General features: G+C 49.4%; 1 protein-coding gene and 1 pseudogene across 1 annotated transcript; one reads left to right on the top strand and one right to left on the bottom strand.

Annotated features, from left to right (window-relative positions):
- The first annotated feature begins 2,068 nt into the window (after positions 1-2,068).
- LOC140222013 (serine/threonine-protein phosphatase 7 long form homolog) lies at positions 2,069-5,031 on the top strand (annotated as a pseudogene).
- Positions 5,032-15,218: 10,187 nt separating this feature from the next.
- On the bottom strand, positions 15,219-17,095 carry LOC117842551 (uncharacterized). The gene is made up of 3 exons (XM_034723024.2): positions 16,824-17,095; positions 16,473-16,602; positions 15,219-16,353 (listed from the first exon to the last, which is right to left on the bottom strand). The coding sequence occupies exons 1-3, from the start codon at positions 16,954-16,956 to the stop codon at positions 15,567-15,569; spliced, it is 1,050 nt and encodes a 349-aa protein (XP_034578915.1). The 5' UTR covers positions 16,957-17,095; the 3' UTR covers positions 15,219-15,566.
- Between the last annotated feature and the right edge of the window lie 453 nt (positions 17,096-17,548).

Raw genomic sequence — 17,548 nt, 5'->3', positions numbered from 1 at the left:
TAGTTGTATTTAGTAGACTTAGAATGTTTAATTTATTATGGACTAAATGAATTGTGCGTCGTTATATTGATATACTAGATGGAGAACGTAGTGAGCATATATTACGGAGGCACTGTGGAAAGGGATGAATATGGATGTGTTAAGTTTGTTGGCATGCAGTGCGAGGTTGTCATATTCGATGAGAAACCATCGTTTAGTGAGTTGGTTGCAAGGGCTCGGGAGGAGTTACATTGTCATGAAAATGATGAAATCACAGTCGAGGGCATACTTCACCTAGGTTCCCCTCTCAACATTCAAAGGAAGATGGTCCCAATTCGGTGTGCAGGTCAGTGGGAGAAATATGTGAGGACGGTTATGAATGGTCATTCCCCAAGTGTTGAAGTGGTTGTTCGTCCGGTGGGAGTTGATCGAAATCCTCGTCGGTTTTCCCGACCAATGGGTCAACGGGCACATTTCGATCCTCCCGTCCCAGAACCTGTTATGAACGTGGATGTTGCACCTACTATTCCCGATGCTGAATCTGCCCCTAATGAAGTAGTTGGACATGGTTGTCGGATTGATGATGATGTGGCGGACTCTCCTAATGAGTTCCTTTTCACTCAGAATGATCCGAGTAAGTGTCTCACCGGTTTCTATTGATACGAGATAATCCATTCGTTCGATCCACTTATTCTTTACTCATATTTGTACTTGATGGCGCAGGAGATATTCCAGAAAATGTGGATGTGCCTCTAGTTGATGCGCAAGTGCAATGTGGAGATGGATTGCGTGGCTCTAATAGTGTTGAAGTTTTGAATGATGAAGATGCATACGAGATGGGAGTGGATCTTGATTCTGATGATGATCGTCCTGTTGGAGAGATGACAGAGAGTGATATTGAGATGTTCAGGCGTATATTCCCCGGACGTCGTGATCCGATAGTTCACGAGTTTAGCGACCTGACTCTTTCCGATCAGGCGTTTGCAGAAGGACGTGATGATGAGCTCCTAGAAGCTCCTGAAGCTGGTCCTAGTATGGTTATTGAGGAGGGTAGGGTATTTAAGGACCTTCCCGCATTGAAGAGATGGTTGCAAGCCTTTGCGGTGATACGGAAGAGACCGTATAAAGTGTTGCATTCATATGCGGAGCGCCGTTACACAGTTGTGTGTGACAAGGAACGGTGTCCATGGAGGGTTTGTGCAAGAAAGCAAAATATCACCGGGAAGTGGAAGATCACAAAAGTTGTCGGTTCACACAATTGTGCTGACCATGAGCTTACAGTGAGACATCCGCAGCTAACATCTACCCTCATTGCGAAGCGGTTGATGGGAATATTGAAGGAACAACCCAACATGAAAGTGAGAACAATTATAAGAACTGTTGAGGAGATTTATGGAGGATATGTGATAACTTATGGTAAAGCTTGGAGGGCTAAGCAGCGAGCGTGGAGGATGATTTATGGGGATTGGGAGTCTGGATACGAGCAGCTGCCAGTTCTTTTTAATGCAATTAAAGCGGTGAATCCAGGCATGCATTATGAGTACATCCCAAAGCCAAATGCTTGGAAGGAGGACGGGAGGCAGATATTCGGGTGTGCGTTCTGGTGCTTCCCTCAGTCTGTGGAAGCTTTTAGGTACTGTCGTCCTGTTTTCTCTATTGATGGTACGTTTTTGATTGGCAAATATAGAGGCACACTTCTTATAGCCATATCTTGTGACGCGAACAATATGTTGGTTCCTTTGGCATTTGCATTGGTTGAGAGGGAGAACAATGACAGTTGGGGGTGGTTCTTAAGACTAGTCCGGATACTTGTGGTTGGTCCTGGTAGGGAGGTTGGCGTCATATCCGATAGGCATCAGGGCATACTTCATGCTGTGCAAGAACAGATAGAGGGTTATGCACCTTTGCATCATCGTTGGTGCACTCGGCACCTTGCGGAGAACCTTCTTCGGAAGGATGGTGTGAAGGATAATTTTGATCTGTTTCAAGTTGCAGCACGGCAGCTTGAGGACTATTACTTTCAGCGCAAATTGGAGCAGGTAAGGATCGCAACAAATGCAGAAGGTCGACAATGGCTTGTTGGTTTGATGAGAGATTTAGATAAGTGGACTAGATCTCACGACGCCGGTGGTTGGAGGTACGAGTTTCAGTGCAGTAACATGGCCGAGTCATTCAATAAGTTGTTATTGGGGATACGTGGTATGCCTGTAAACGCAATCGTTGAATTCACCTTCTACAGGCTTGTTGCATGGTTCAATGAAAGACACGCAAAAGCAGAAGCGTTGCAGGTTGCTAGGGAGAGATGGGCTGAAAAACCAAAGAGACATCTTATCATTGCAAATGAAAGGGCTTCCACACATGAGGTGCAATGTTTTGATCTCGGCTCAGGGACTTATCAGGTGGAGCATAGGGGCGGTACAACGTCCGACGGCGAGATCCGAGAGTCGAGGATACATGTGGTAGTTCTCCGAGATTTCAAGTGCACTTGTGGTAGGCCAAGGCAGTACCACTTCGTATGTTCTCATTTGGTGGCAGCAGCCAGGCATCGCAATTTTGATATCGAGAGCATGATACCACATGAGTTCAGCGTAGCCACCCTTGTGCGGACATGGAGCCCCCGCTTCGTGCCTTTCCGGGATCCTAGAGAGTGGCCTCCGTATGATGGGCCAAAATATGTTGCGGATCCTGCATACCGTTGGAACAAACGTGGAACAAGGAAGCGGACGAGGCATAACATGACTATGGATCAGGTATCCGGAAGAACGAGGCGTGGTAGAGCAACACCATTTCTTGCTGATCCAGAACAGAACGAGTGCGGCAAGTGCGGCAGATTGGGTCATAATTCACGCACTTGCCGTTGGCAAATTAGTGAGGTGCGCCTAGTAGTACCTTTTTTTGTTACTTGATATGTGTTTTATTCATACAGGTTGTGTTTCTACATCTATAATGTCATGATTTATTGTTTACCAATCTTATTTCTTTTTGCCTTTTTGTAGGATGGCGCACTTCCACCTTCTAGACCAGGCGTACGACCAGACCCACCGAGGTCGTCTTATAGCGGGAGGGTAGGTAATAACTTACAATTCATGATTAAAGCTTTGCGAGCGTGCACGTCTTGTGTCCTATGAAATCTCTGACTCGGTTTATTTGCATGCAGGTCCTTCCGCTCCTTCGTTCTAGAGCCCATGATGGGTTTTTGGCGCTGCAGTACGACGACCGCTACACTCCTTTGCTACAGATGGCTGGCCTAGATGTCATCTCGTATCAGGTTCGTCGTGGGATGCCCAAGTTCAATTCAGCGGCTATAACTGCGTTGGTTGACAAGTACAGATACCACTAATCATGTTCATTTTGTTATGTCTTTACATGTTATCAAATAATAATCCGGCGAAATGTAGGTGGCGACCCGAGACTCACAGCTTTCACCTCCCGTTCGGAGAGATGACAGTGACCCTACAGGACTGTCAAAAGATGCTGGGTCTGTCGATTCGGGGCCAGCCAGTCACTGGGCCGTGCGTCTCAGATGGTTGGAGAGCACGAGTCGCAGCCTTCCTGGGGCGAGAGGTTGACGAGCAGGGGACTCGCATATCTGGAGTGCTAATCTCATGGCTGCGGGAACACTTTGGCCACTGCCCCCAGGACGCGAATGCTGAGACAGTTGGGCACTACTGCAAGGCGTGGATACTACACCTCTTTGCCTGCGTTCTTTTCCCAGACGCTACAGGTGACACAGCGTCTTGGATGTGGATCCACTGCCTCACTGACTGGCACCAGGCTGGTTTTTACAGCTGGGGATCAGCTGTGTTGTGCTTTCTATACCGGCAGCTGTGCGAGGCGTGCCGTCGGACTTCGGGCTCCCCGTCAGTTGGTGGGTGTGTCTACCTGTTGCAATTATGGATGTGGTCCCGTCTTCCTGTTGGTCGGCCCGAGATTATGCCGCGTCGACCGTGGTTCCCAGGTGAGCCCCCGAGACGACAGCCGACATGGGCATATATTTGGGATCAGGTTAAGGTTAGCCATACGAGGTTGGATCGCGCGTACCTTGATTACATCAACGAGATAGACGCGCTCACTGCTCACAGTGTAAGTGATTTTTTTTAGACATGCTTTGTAATCTTTTAGTATAACAACTAACGTTTTTTATTCAAATTTTGCAGGTAAATTGGCAGCCTTACGACGGAGACGATCCACTTCCTTTTCCCCTTAGCTTCATGTGTGCGACGGACGATGATATTTATAGGATGGTGTGCCCTCTTATTTGCTTCTATGCTGTCGAGTACCACCTGCCACATCGAGTCGCACGTCAATTTGGGATGAGGCAAATTTGGCCACCACAGGTGACCTCGACTAGTATAGAGTTACACAAGTAAGTCTTTTCCTATTTCATATATTTCGATACTATTAACTAAATTTTGGCTAACAGTAACGTGTAACGTGACGTGCAGCGTGGATCGAAAGAAGAAAAGGAAGGTCTCCGAGTGGGCCTCGTTCCACCACGCATACATTCAGGAATGAGAGCTGTTCGAGGAGAACGTGGACGAGAACAACGAGCCGCACACAAACAGTGCGTACAGACAATACTAGAGCTGGTACCAAGGTGCGACGCGGCACAGGCTGAGGGAAGCGTGGACGCAAGATGACTACGCCGAAATCCAGTCATCCGACGATGAAGACACGGTGTACGATCAGAGTACTCGTGCTGGAAGGCAGGTGGAGGCAGGACCAATCCTGGATAGGATGGTAAGACAATTGCTTTACTTTTCTATGTTCTATGTTACGTTACTTAGAGATTTAGATAGTTAGAGAAGGACTTAGTGATCATCTGACTTAATCATTTAGTCATTTAGTGACTTAAACATTTGTTGCTTTAGTGACTTAGTCATTTGTTGCAGGGCCGTACCCTACAAACCTCGGTTAGAGATATAGAGCATATCCGTCCACGAGTTAGGGACCCCGAGATACGGAGCGTCCTAGAGGTAAGTCTCAAATTATTCTTTCTAATCCTTTATTAATATGTTACATTCTTCATTTGTGTAACTTGTTTTTACTACTGCAGCGATTGTCAAATCGGCTTCGCCGTGCCGCTGCTCGTTGTGGTTGCAGGACTGCCACGACGCGAGACGTCCATGTTCCAGCCCTGCGCGTGACAGGCGTCGGTACGTCCAGCCAAGGTCCCTCAGGTTCAAAATCAATTGCATCCGAGGAAGTCGACGACGACGACGATGATGACGACGACGATGACGACGACGATGAGCAGAGGGCCGAGGAGATTGGCCCGTCTCAGCTCTAGGAGGCTCCCTTGACTCAGCCTACACAGGTTGTAGGGGGTACTAGACTACGTCGTCCACGTTCTCCTTACACTCCAGGCACCGACGCCCTTGGTCACAAGGGTAAGGGTAAGACTAGGAGGCAGTGACGACTCTGATTGCGAACTTTGTATCATATGGACTATTTGTATATATAATGACTTTCATTCTGAACTATTGTGGATTCTATTCTGAATGTGTCATATGCTTGTGTCATATGCTTATATGCTTCTATGCTTGTATTTATATTCACTATTCATCTCGTAATTTTGTATGGATTGCATCAACAAGTAGGGGAAATTCTGCTGAAATTTCGCTAACAATTACCATTTTTATTTTCTACGGATATTTCAGTAGACTACGACTTCGAAATGCATTACATCGCAAAATGAACATATGTCGTCTACAAATTGCGTGTCCTTACTTAAAGTGCATTATTACATGACAACATAATAAAAGTCTCACAGTAGAAAATATTGTTCATAAATAAACCATAGAACTAGAACCTAAATATGGCTACTGAGTGCAACGAGGCCACTTTCCCTTCCTTAAGGCATCGGGATTCTCCTCAACCGCTGCTTTCGCTCGGCGTGCCCGCTCAAGCTTCTTCTCTCTCTCCTCCCTGTTCGCAGCAACCCGCCTCCTTTCCTCCTCTTCCTTGTGCTCCTTTTCCGCAGCCTCCTCTACGAGCCTCTTCTCGTACACCTCCTTCCTCTCTGCATCCCAGCGCATCATATACTCCAAAAACTCCTTGTCTTCAGGATCGATCTCAGTGTCGATCCACTGCTCAAAATCACATAGCGGTGGAGGGGTCTACAACAAATGCAATTGTTATAAAACAAAAAAATTATGGACAATAATTATAAGACAACAACATTTCCTTACCAACATGTTGATGCGGCGCTGACGAAGTGTAGGTTCAAACGCAAAGTTGGAACACATCCAATACCTCTGCCTATACGTGGCATGTTCTTCGGACTTGGCTACCTTGCAAGGATCGCCGCAAAAGCACATCGGCACTGGAACACCACTAGGCAGAGGCAATGGATCGAACGCATTTCCGGTCTTCTTTGCGCCATAACTACAATTTTGTTTATTTGGTTCTATGAATCAAACGCACTTAAGAATAAACCTACAATTAAGGTTTTTTCATTTGATCCACAACAATGAGTATATAACATAACTACGGGCGTTGAGATTACCTTAGTTTCTTAGCTTTTCCACGCCTCGGCATCCTACATTTGCATGAAACCCTAAGTTCAAAAATGCAAGAAATATATAGCGAATCGATATGAAAAAAAGGTACGACGGAGAGAGGATACCTTGCTCTTCAGGATCCACGGATCAAATGAAAGTTTCCTAAGCTACAATGTCGATTCGTAGTCTAGGGCGAAGTAGGGAGAGTAAAAACCTGAGAGAGTAGAGAATAATGAGGGAGGAACTCTCGGGCAAGAAGAAGGGGCGTTATATGGCAGGGGGCTTGGCGCCGAGGCTTGGCGCCACGGATCTTGGCGCCAAGCCTCAGGACACGTCAGCGGGCACGGCGCCACGTCGGAGTCACGGCGTAGGGGCCTTGGCGCCAGGAGGGCTGGCGCCAAGACGTTGTACCCAAGCCGAGGGTCTATTTTCGGAATTGGTTTCGCCAGGGGTCTATTTGTGACATTTCTTCACGAAAAGGGCCAGAAAACAAAAAAAGTCGGACGCTTGCACATGGGACATTGGGAGCCGTACAATACAATACTAGGCTGATGACCTGGGTGGCTGCTGGGTCCTCAACTCCTGACGCCACCAACGATCCAGTCGAGCCTGATAAGATTTTTGAAAAAGAAAATCGAGACTGGAGAGGACACGGACACGGTCCACGGAGTCCTCATCGCAGCGACGGACCACGGACCACGGCCTCGCGTCGTGATTTCTTCCGATGGATGGACGCGAAGGGACCGTGCCCCGGGCGTGCGGGTGCGACCTGCGTCTCCCTTCGAGCTCTCTTCCGGTTTAATTTCGTCCAGGCTCTTGGGTATTTGGTTTCCACAAGCTAGCGTGAATGACTCTGGCGGGCAGCCTGGAGCTGAGTTTCGGAGTAATCAACGTACAGTACTCGGGGTAGCTAGCTAGACCATCGGAGGACAATTTGGCAGCCTCATCTCGCCCGAGGTTCCCGGAGAAGAACCTGTAGCCCGGCCCTGCGCACGCATCCTCCGGGAGACGCCGTAGGGCCGAAAGACGAGGCGCACCAGCGCGTTGAACGCCGACGACGCAAGCACTGCGGCGGCGGCCGCGGTCACCATCCACGCCACACTCATGGCGCCCCCGCGCGCTGTCACTCACTCTCGATCTGCCGACCTTTCTGGCGGTCCGAGAAGGGAATCTTCTTGATCGCTTTGTTGAAACTTTAAACTGGCTTCTGGATGATTGAGGATTTGAGAAGCAGCTTTCGTGTTTGCTTGTGTGGAATGGTGAGGCTGGCGTTCCGTACGTGGCCGGGTTTGGCGCTCCATGGAGCCGTTGGGCTGGAGCTGCTTGCCCGTGGGAACGGGCGTGGTCCCCGGCCCGGCGTCCCCATAGGCCATCGGCGCTCATGACTCATGAGCGCTAGCCCATGGGGCGTACTCCGTACAATACAGGAGCTGATGACCTGCGTCCTGATGCCACCAATCATGAGACTGAAACTGAAGAGGACACGGACACATTCCACATAGTCCTTGTCGCAGCGACGGACCATCGCCTGGCGTCGCGATTTACCGATTTCTTCCGATGGGTGGTTGCGATTTGCGACGCAGGGACGCGAACGGTTGAAGCGGAGCTGTAGTGCCCCGGCCGACGCCCGAGTGGGTGCGCGCTCCCAGGCTCCCAGCTAGCGAGCTGCGTTTCTTTTCTTTGTTTTTTTTTTGAAATAATCGCGAGCTGCGTTTCTAGTGCCAGCGTTTGCAATAAACCAATAACTTTTGCCTAGGCGATACGTGAACGTGAGAGGGAACAGAAGAACGACTACGAGATCTTCCCTCCGTTCTAAATTATAGATCGTTTTGATTTTTCTAGGTGTATAGTTTTTTTATGCACTAAGATACAATGTATGTCTAGATGCATTGTAATATCTATGATAAAACAATCTACAATTTTTTTTAAACTAAAATGACCTACAATTTGGAACGGAGGGAGTGGAAGACTACTATTACCATGGATGTTACATCTTGGTTTATGGACAAGTACTTGTCATTAGATATCTAAGCAATGAAGAGATAAGTATCTTTTGTAAAGAAAACATGACAAATTGCAATATAGAAAATAGGGAAGGGGGGAAAAAAGGGTTTGACGCAGAGCAGGTCCATGGGCCCATTCTGGAACCAAGGTTAGTCCTCAGCCTACCAAGTTCTCTACGCGCTCGCTATTCGGTGCGTGTGAATTTGGGCGCGACTTAGGCCCAGCCGAGGAATGGGCCGCTTTTCACATGAATCCTTCCTAAAAAACCTCTTGTGTACGTTAAGCTGGCAGTTGATTCTCCCCAGGACGTTAGTGAAGTTTTGACCTCCACATCCTCCGGACAACCGTCGTTGTTCATCTGCCGCAGCCGTATCGCGCATTAGCAACCCGGCCGATCAGCCATTCGTTCGAATCAAAGCCCACCACCAAGTACACGCACCGCTTCGCGCTCCCTCGCCTATATTAGCGTCCGGGCTGCCACGTCGTCGTCCCCCACGAGAAACCGCTCCGTCGCCTCTCAAACAGATCGAGTAATCGCTGCTGCGCCCGGACGTGAGCACACACATATGGGGCTCCCCCTCGAGCCGTGCTGCGCGGGCGCGTCGCCGGCGCCGGCCAGCCGCCAGCGGCCGTGCGGTGCCGTCGGCAAGGAGCCCGCGGCCGCCATCGGGTGCCGGACGCCGCCGAGGAGGCAGGGAGGCGTGGTGGCGGGCGGCGGTGGTGACGGCGAGGCGGGGGTGCTGGTGTGCCCGCCCGCGCCCAGGAAGAAGCGGAGGCCGGCGGCGCCCGCGGCCAGCGCGCAGCGGACGACGACGGGGTTCTATACGGGAGCCGACCTGGAGGCATTCTTCGCGGCGCACAACGTCTGACACGTGATGGATCGCACTGATCGATTTCTACAAGCCCCAGTGGCGATGGCATATAGGAGGTGCGTACTGCGTAGTACAGAGTGATTTGCATTTGCGACTGGCCAGCAGAGCCTATAGACTATGGTTGTTGGATTCATTCGGAGACTACGTGACGTACATGATGTAGGAACGGACGTGCTTAATGCTAATTAGGGAGATTTGTTTACGTTACATTCTCTGGTGCGCAAACTGACCTCATAAATTTGAGCTTCTTTAGCCGTTACACACTTACACTAGATCGTGCGTGCACGGGCAAAGCAGCGGCAGGGAATATCCCTGACCGCACTGTTCGGCATTGGGCCCAATTGCTCGGCACTGTTCTGTTTTTTACTTCACTCCCACGATTTATCTTTCCCGTCGAAATAGATGTATTTCCTTCGTTACAAAAATGAAGAAACAGATGCTTTTTACTCCCAGTTTCAAGCTCTAAATGAGTACAAGGAAAATGCTTCCTTCCTCATTATTGTGTTTTGAAAGAATTAACAAGAAACCTATAATAATAAAAAAAGTTGTTACGCAATTGTACTAGAGAGTCAACCGCCCAATTATTATGTAGTCCTCTACCACTCACAGACTGAGCTAGTAGGTGGGGCCATGGTCCCTTACCATCTATTTTCATTCTTGTGTATTTATGTATTTACTATGTTATAATTTGATTTTGTATTGTCCATTGCGAAAAGGTTACTAGTTGGCCATCTTTTTATATGATTTCTTATTCCGTCCTTGCGCCGGTTCTTCAGTTTATCTCCGAGACCGCCAGTCCAAAAAAAAGCTAGTTTTGAGACTATACCAAAAAAATTTGAGAGTGAAAAAGACTTTCCATCCAACAACCGGTAAAAAAACTATTCTAAAAAATTAATTGTTGTTGTATCATCTATTCGGATCCCGTATTTGATTCTTCAGTTCACAACTCACATCATTGGAATTTTACTTCCCTTATTTTAAATTACAATTTGGAACGGATGAAGGGACGGAGGATCGGAAGAGACGAATTCTTTATTCAAAGAATTTCCTCCTTTCCCGTGGCCATGCAGAGGCAGGGCAGCAGCGTAAAGTGTGGAGGATACCAAAGCAGCGTCAGATGGACACCACGCATTGGCGGCGGCTGGTGAGTAAAACGGTTGCAAGCAGCCTAGAGGCGCCGCGCAGAACTCCAGCTCCGGCCGTGTCTCCTCTCCTCCTCACGAGCGCTGACGCTAGGGGTCCAGGGCCTGCGCGCTGCTCCGTATCCACGCGCAGCTGCGCCAGGGCCCTCTGCTCCGCGTCCCTGCAGGCTGCAGCGATCACCTGGCCTCAAAGCCGCCGAACCAATCCTTTTTCTCGTCGTGGACCTGCACCCTGCCTGGAGAAAAAGCGACGGCCTGCAGCCGCTGCCGAACGAAATGGACGAAGACAAGCTAACAGTGTTGGCCCCGGATTCAATGACCAGCGGCGACGCGCCATTGCAATGGAAGAAGGCGCGCCATTGCCTTTAGGGTTGGTTTCTAAAATTAATTTTTTACGGATAACTTATTTTAATATCCTTGAAGATGTTCTCGTGGATGTCAATATGTCATTCTCTTGCACAATGGTTTGGAGCGTCAAAGTGGTTGGCATCGACGATCTGAAGAATTCATTCGAGCTCTGCCGTGTGCAAGTTTTTTTTTTGTTTTTTTTTTGGGACGAGTCTTCGAGCGAGAGACCCACAGGAGTCCTTGTCGATCTCTCTTTGATACATCCCGTGATGGTACGTTTAACCACTGGCCTCGCTATCAACAAGCTAGCTTGGGCCATCACGCGCGCAGCGTGTTTCTGATGTCTCGCATACGTACGTGTGCTCCACAAATATACAGATACAGTCACGGCTACGGCCTTGCTACGATCCTTCAACGTCCACAGGAGTTAACCGAACTGACCACCTTCGCGGCACGTTCCATCAACTGCAGCGATCGACCAAACCGTGCAGTATAATCTTCACACTGCAGACGCATGAAGAGCATGTCGTGCATTTGTCATGTCACATGTGGGTATCCTTAGACGCCGGATCGATCGACGTGAGCCACACAGAACACGTAACGCTTCTGTCCTGCACAACAATGCTCGCTCTAACCGAATTAGTAAGGAATAAGCCCGCGGTTGTGGACCAGTTTAGGGCTCGTTCGTTTAAGCCGGATTGGATTCCAACCAGGATTACTTTCAGGCTTGGTTTGAGTGATTCCACCTGTGTCATTCAATCTGCAATCCACTCAAAACGAACAGGTCAATCCATCTGGCAGAGATGGAATCAATCCAGATCAATCCGATGCATGTTGGAAGAGCATACAGATGTGTTGACGTACCAATGGAATCATCCGAGATCAGGACCGTTGCTAGCTTCTTGCAGTGGAAGAAAGAAGAGAGCAGAGGTATATCTGATTTTCACCTTGGCGCTCAACAAGCCGGTTTCATTCATGACGCAGTTGACGCTCAGGTCGTGGAGGTAGAGCCACCGCCACGACGCTGTTTTGCCTGCGCGCCAATCACGGTCGCGGCCGCTACCCACTCGCCGCTCCACCAGGCTATTCCGGCCGCCCCGATCCCTGAGCTCGCTGCGCAGCCGTGGCTACTGCCCGCTCCATGCACCATCTTCAAATCCAATCGCCACATGCAAGAAAACGAGACTTTCAAAAAAGATTTGCCAAGAAACAAAACCAAGAAAAGAAGAAGAAATCCTGGTGTGCCAAGGAAATTAGCGAAAGAACACACCTGAGGGCATCACCGGTGGAGATTCGGGGGACGGGGCACGAGCGCGGCAATGGCATCCCTCATGGCGTTGTCCTGCAGCGGGGTGCCGCTGACCTCTAGCACGCGGAGCTATTCCATCCGGCGGCACGCCAACGCGGCTGTGAGCGGCAATCCCAGAAGGGAGAGAAGAGGGCGCCTGCTCGGCGGACCTCCATCTCACCCGCCCCGCGCGGAGCTCGCGCCGTGCATTTACTTCCTTTCCTCAATCTCAATCTGGATTCGCGCGGCAAAAAAGATGGTACTAGCGAAATCGGAATGCCCCCGAAAGGGGCATCGCCGAATCTAACTTCCTTGTTTAGATAGTGTATGAATAGGCCCGACTAAATCCTTGTATGGCTTCCTCTATTTCTCTATAAAAAGAAATATGACCAAGAGTGGTTTGAATGCCTGGTCGGTGGAGCTCGTCCTGTGCAGATCTAAGGCCGGTGGAGCTCGGCTGGCCTTCCACGACTCGCCTCGTGCGCTGCTAGCTCCTCGTGTCATGGCCAGGAACCGATTCGGAGGGGAGGAGATAGGGCTTCAAACCGGGCCGTGGAGGGTGGGGGAAAGCCAAACCAGGCCTGTTTTCATTCCGAGCCAAGCTTAACCGAACAGTGATTCCGATGCAAACCTAGCTTGGAAACGGGCCGTTCCAATATGCCCAGAACGGGCCTCATTCCGAGCCATTCCAAGGAAACCGAACGGCCCTTAGTGTGGTTTATGACGGCATTGATTCAATTGGTCCTGCACGCTCCTGAGGCGTCCTCCTCCGTGCATTCATGGATGGAGCAAGCATTGGATGCTGGCCTGACGGATGCCTGCCAGCTCTGTGTGATGAGGATGTAACGTCCGTGTATCTCGTTTGTCAATCAGTCAGAGCTGGCCGGCTCTATGCGTGCATGGGCCAACAACAAGCTGCTGCTTGAATTGCATTGCTATCTTCACTGAAGCGTCAGTGGTCGGATCCCATGAGCTGCATGTGTCGCCCGATCGGCCTCATATGGTAGCCCTAGCGACGACGAAAGCACGGCGAAGCCAGGCCACCTAGGGCCGATGAGTTGCATGTGTCGTCCGGGCTTTATTTAGTAACCTAGCGACGATGAAAGCACGATGAGAGCAGGCCACCTATGACCTACACTACAGTGACTCGTGACATGCGAGGAGGTGAACCCTTGGTCAGAGTGAGAGGTGTGCGCCCGTTTTTTCTGTTGAAACACAGTACATATGCGTGAACGTTCACATGCACGCACGCACATTCATCCCTGTAAATACACGCATACAACACTACTCTATGATGTTAAATTACAAGTTCAGTCTGAAAAAAATGTTAAATTATAACGAGTTGTAGGTTCATTTCCTCCAACTAGAATTTAGGCGCAAGTTTTCTTCTTCATAAGAAAACTCATATTCCTCCTATGATGGATCTCGCTCATTATGTTTGTTAGGGGCGCCATAAGAGAAAGTGAAAAACATAGTTTCTTCTCATAGAAGTATCTGTGGCTGAATCTAACTTCGAGGAAAGAAAGAAAAAAGATAATGCATGTGTCGGCAGGGAATACTACCCACATATCAGCTATCAGTCTCCACGAAGTGACCGTCAGTACCGGTCAGTAACTAACTAGTACCGCTCGTTCAGTACTAAATGCCATGCCATTTAATGTCTGGTACTAAATGCGCCATTTACCGACCGGTCCTAAACGGCTTTGTGCCCAAAAAAATAAGGAAAAAAATTAACGAACAGAAGGGAGGTCCCGCACATTCACTTGTAATATGCGAGTGCGCGGTCCGTGGAATTCGAACCCTAACCTCAAGCCTCGTGCGAACCATCCTTACCATCTCACTTACACAACACATTTGATTGAGTTAGATATGCTTTCCTTTTGAAGGAACCCGTGGAGCGGCCTTTAATACCGATCAATAACACCGACCGGTACTATTGCCCGGTACTAAAAGACCTCTGAGGATCGAAAATTTCTACCTGGTACTAATTTCGCGCGTTAGTATTGAACGAAAAGTTGTCCGGTACTAATGTCAAGTACGAGATGCTTGTATTTCTAGTAGTGTCACATGCTCATCATAACTAATCACCACGGTTGTGTAGGCCAGCAAATGAATTATATGATTGCTAGGTCATATCAGTGGACCTAAATAAATTTGAGCCCATGAGTCTTGAATTCTAATGTAAAATTTATGAAAAAAATCTGAATTTCCAGTTCCATGTACGTGCAATTAATCTTGCTTAGTAGTTTCGTATGGCAATTGTGAGTCATATTTACTCTGATCGCACCCTCATTATAAATAACCAATAAGTTTTCATTGAGTTATTTCATAAAATGCTGATTGGCTTAGATTTGTCATTTGTCCAAAATGTTTAGGGTTTATGGTCCCCTTCTTAAATAGCATCCAATAAATTCGAATTGACATGTCCAAACTTATTTAGGTCCTATCAGTGGTGTTCTCCATTTCATTGAAAGTTGCGACTTCGTCACAACTACTGTGAGCCACACTTTGGCTTAGAACTCGTTTTCAAGCTAACCAACAAGTGCAACAATTGTTGTTGACAAATTGAACCTGTTGGCACCCCATACTTGATGCACTTTCATGGCAAAACTTTGACTTGACAATCATTTAGCCCCATGTAGTCTTGTTGGGCATCCATGGTGAAAGCTCTGGGGAATCCATAGCACTCTAGTATGAGAATCATCCGGTATATAATTATGAAACATGAGAGAACCCCAACTTTGTTGTCGAACATGCATGCCTCTAGACTTAGGCATGCATGAAATTATCTCTAATAAACTCTTGCATGGCAACCTCGATAGAGCTCTCCAAATTTCTCCAGAATATTTTCAAGTATGCATCGCTACTTTTTAACAATTGAATTTCCAGGATTTTGTGTTCTGAAAAATATTTCATTAGCTATACGACAAAAGTTTTACAGGAGAAAAAACTAATTGCAGTACAACACTCAATGATAACCAAATTGGAACACGGGCGATGCCGGGACCATCACCTACACCATCACGAAAATAAAAAACTAGAGGACCCCATGATAAAGCCAATGCTGAAGTAGAGAGATCACTGACCAATCACCACTCTTTTTTATTAAATTAACCACATAATTTAATTAATTAAACACCTTTCTTTTAATTATATATATCTATATATCTATATAATTCTTTGTCCCGTCGTCACCAATTCACCATCACCACATGCACTTTACATGTCGATCGCACCGGAAAATTAACACGCAACGCAAGCCCGGTAATCCAAAAGAGGAAGAAATTTACAAACCAGAAGCTCACCACCAAACATTAGCTATCAACAACCGTGTAGGCACATACACGAGCACATGTACGCGTATAAAGTGTTGGGGGGTTTGATCGATCGATTAATTGCTCGCCGCCGTGTGCGTTGGCTCGAGATACGATCAATTCAAGCACCAACTGCTGCTGAGTCCGCTGGCGTCGACGAACTGCACGGCGTCCTTGCTGTCGCCGTAGATGCACTGTCCCTGCTGGTACTGCCCGCCGCCGCCGTAGCCGTCGAACACGTAGTCGGACCACTTGAGCTCGTCCAGCGCCGCGCCGTACTGGTCCAAGGCGGCGGCGGCGCCGCTGCTCGTGCCCAGCTCCAGCCATGGCAGCTGGCTAGCGCTGCAGCTCTGCTGCGTCGACAGCTCGAACGACCCGTTGCCGCCGCCGCTGCTACTGTTGTTGTTGCACTGTTCGTCGGTGGCCGTGGTGGCCGGGGGGCTTAGGCCAGCCATCGAGTTCAGCGTGCTGGAGCTCGACACCGACGGGAGAACTACCGCCGGCGGGCCATCGGAGGGGCCGCCCTGCTGCAGCGCGTCCGGTTCCTGCAGGTAGCCCGCGGCGAAGTCCCCGTTGTACCCGGACAGCGACTGCAGGGAGCCGTCGCTCACGCCGCCGTCGGCGCTGATGCTGCGGCTGTACACGTAGCTCTCCGCCGTCACCGGCGGCGGCGGCATGTGCTTGCCCGCCGCCGACGACAGGATGAGCTCGGCGTCGCTGAACACCGCCGTGCGGCTGGCTGCGGCGGCGCCGCCCCCGCGGCTGCTGCTGGCCTCGGCCAGCAGCTTGTGCGTGTCCGGGTCGATGCCGCGCTGCCGGAGCTTCTTCTTGATGTACGAGTTCCAGAAGTTCTTGACCTCGTTGTCCGTCCGCCCCGGCAGCTGCGCTGCAATCTGAGACCACCTGTGTTATTCGCGCACCGACAAGCAAACAAAATTCCCAATTTGATCAGCTAAATTGGCAAAGCTTTGGACTTAATAATCTGATAGAATGCATGGATGTTGAGTCAAAATGGCACGTACTTGTTGCCCAGCATGGAGTGGAGATGGATGATGAGGTCCTCCTCCTCCTGCGAGAACGCGCCCCTCTTGAGGTCCGGCCTCAGGTAGTTGATCCACCTCAGCCTGCAGCTCTTTCCACACCTCTCAAGGCCTAATGCAAACAAACCCCACGAATTCCATCAATTCAACTAGAAAGCAACTTCGAATATTGTCGGAACGATGACGCAAACATATATGATCCTTTCTTAATTAGGCACAATCCTAGAATTATAATCCTTCTTAACTGAATAGTAACCATGCTGCATTGCCTTAAGAGAGACCCGAATTAACAAATTCTAGTTAAGGTGTCTGGATGGTACGGAGTAGTGGTACCTGCAAGCTTGGGGACGGAACTCCAGCAGCCATGGCCATACTTGGCAATGTGGTTCATCAGCTTCTCATCCTCCTCCGGCGACCAGAGTCCTCTCCTCAGCTTCTTCTTGGGACCGCTTGTCCTCCTTGCCATGATGCCACCCCCAACCGATGAGCTACCGCACGCAAAGGAGAGCTGCGGCGGCCGTTGCGGCAGTTGCTGCCAACTACAACGGCGAAGCTCTGGGAGGAAGAAGACGACAATGAGGAGAGGGAAGGGTGGGGGGGAAGAAGGTGAGGTATAAAAGAGAGCCCGGACGTGGCGGGCGGCAGGTCGCTCTCTAGTAGGTGCAGGCCACTGTACTGTAGACTGTAGGGAGTGTGTGATCGGTGTACTCTCCCTTCCTCCTCAGCTCGACCCCCTTCACCTTTTCAGCTCCATCGATCTCCTTTAATTCCTTTGCTCCGAGCAACAAAGGTTGTCCATCGTGAAGGAAATCATGCACGAGAAAAAGGCTACATTACTTTCTAGAAATGTTTTTTCTTCAACGCTGAAATTAAGTTAGGGCTACAATATCTTTGGATTAGGTGCATACCGTAACACTGTCCACCGAACTGTGTCCTTGTTATTGGTAGGGCAAGGCTGCCTCCCACTAGCCACTACTCCGCCTGCACTTTCTCCAGCCGAATTATTTTCACCTTGACACTGGGGTGCGAGTGCATGCATGGCCCTGTTGGGCTTTGCA

Source organism: Setaria viridis, chromosome 2, assembly GCF_005286985.2.
Source record: "Setaria viridis chromosome 2, Setaria_viridis_v4.0, whole genome shotgun sequence".
NCBI classification, from domain to species: Eukaryota; Viridiplantae; Streptophyta; class Magnoliopsida; order Poales; family Poaceae; genus Setaria; species Setaria viridis.
This window is presented reverse-complemented; position numbering and strand designations above follow the sequence as displayed.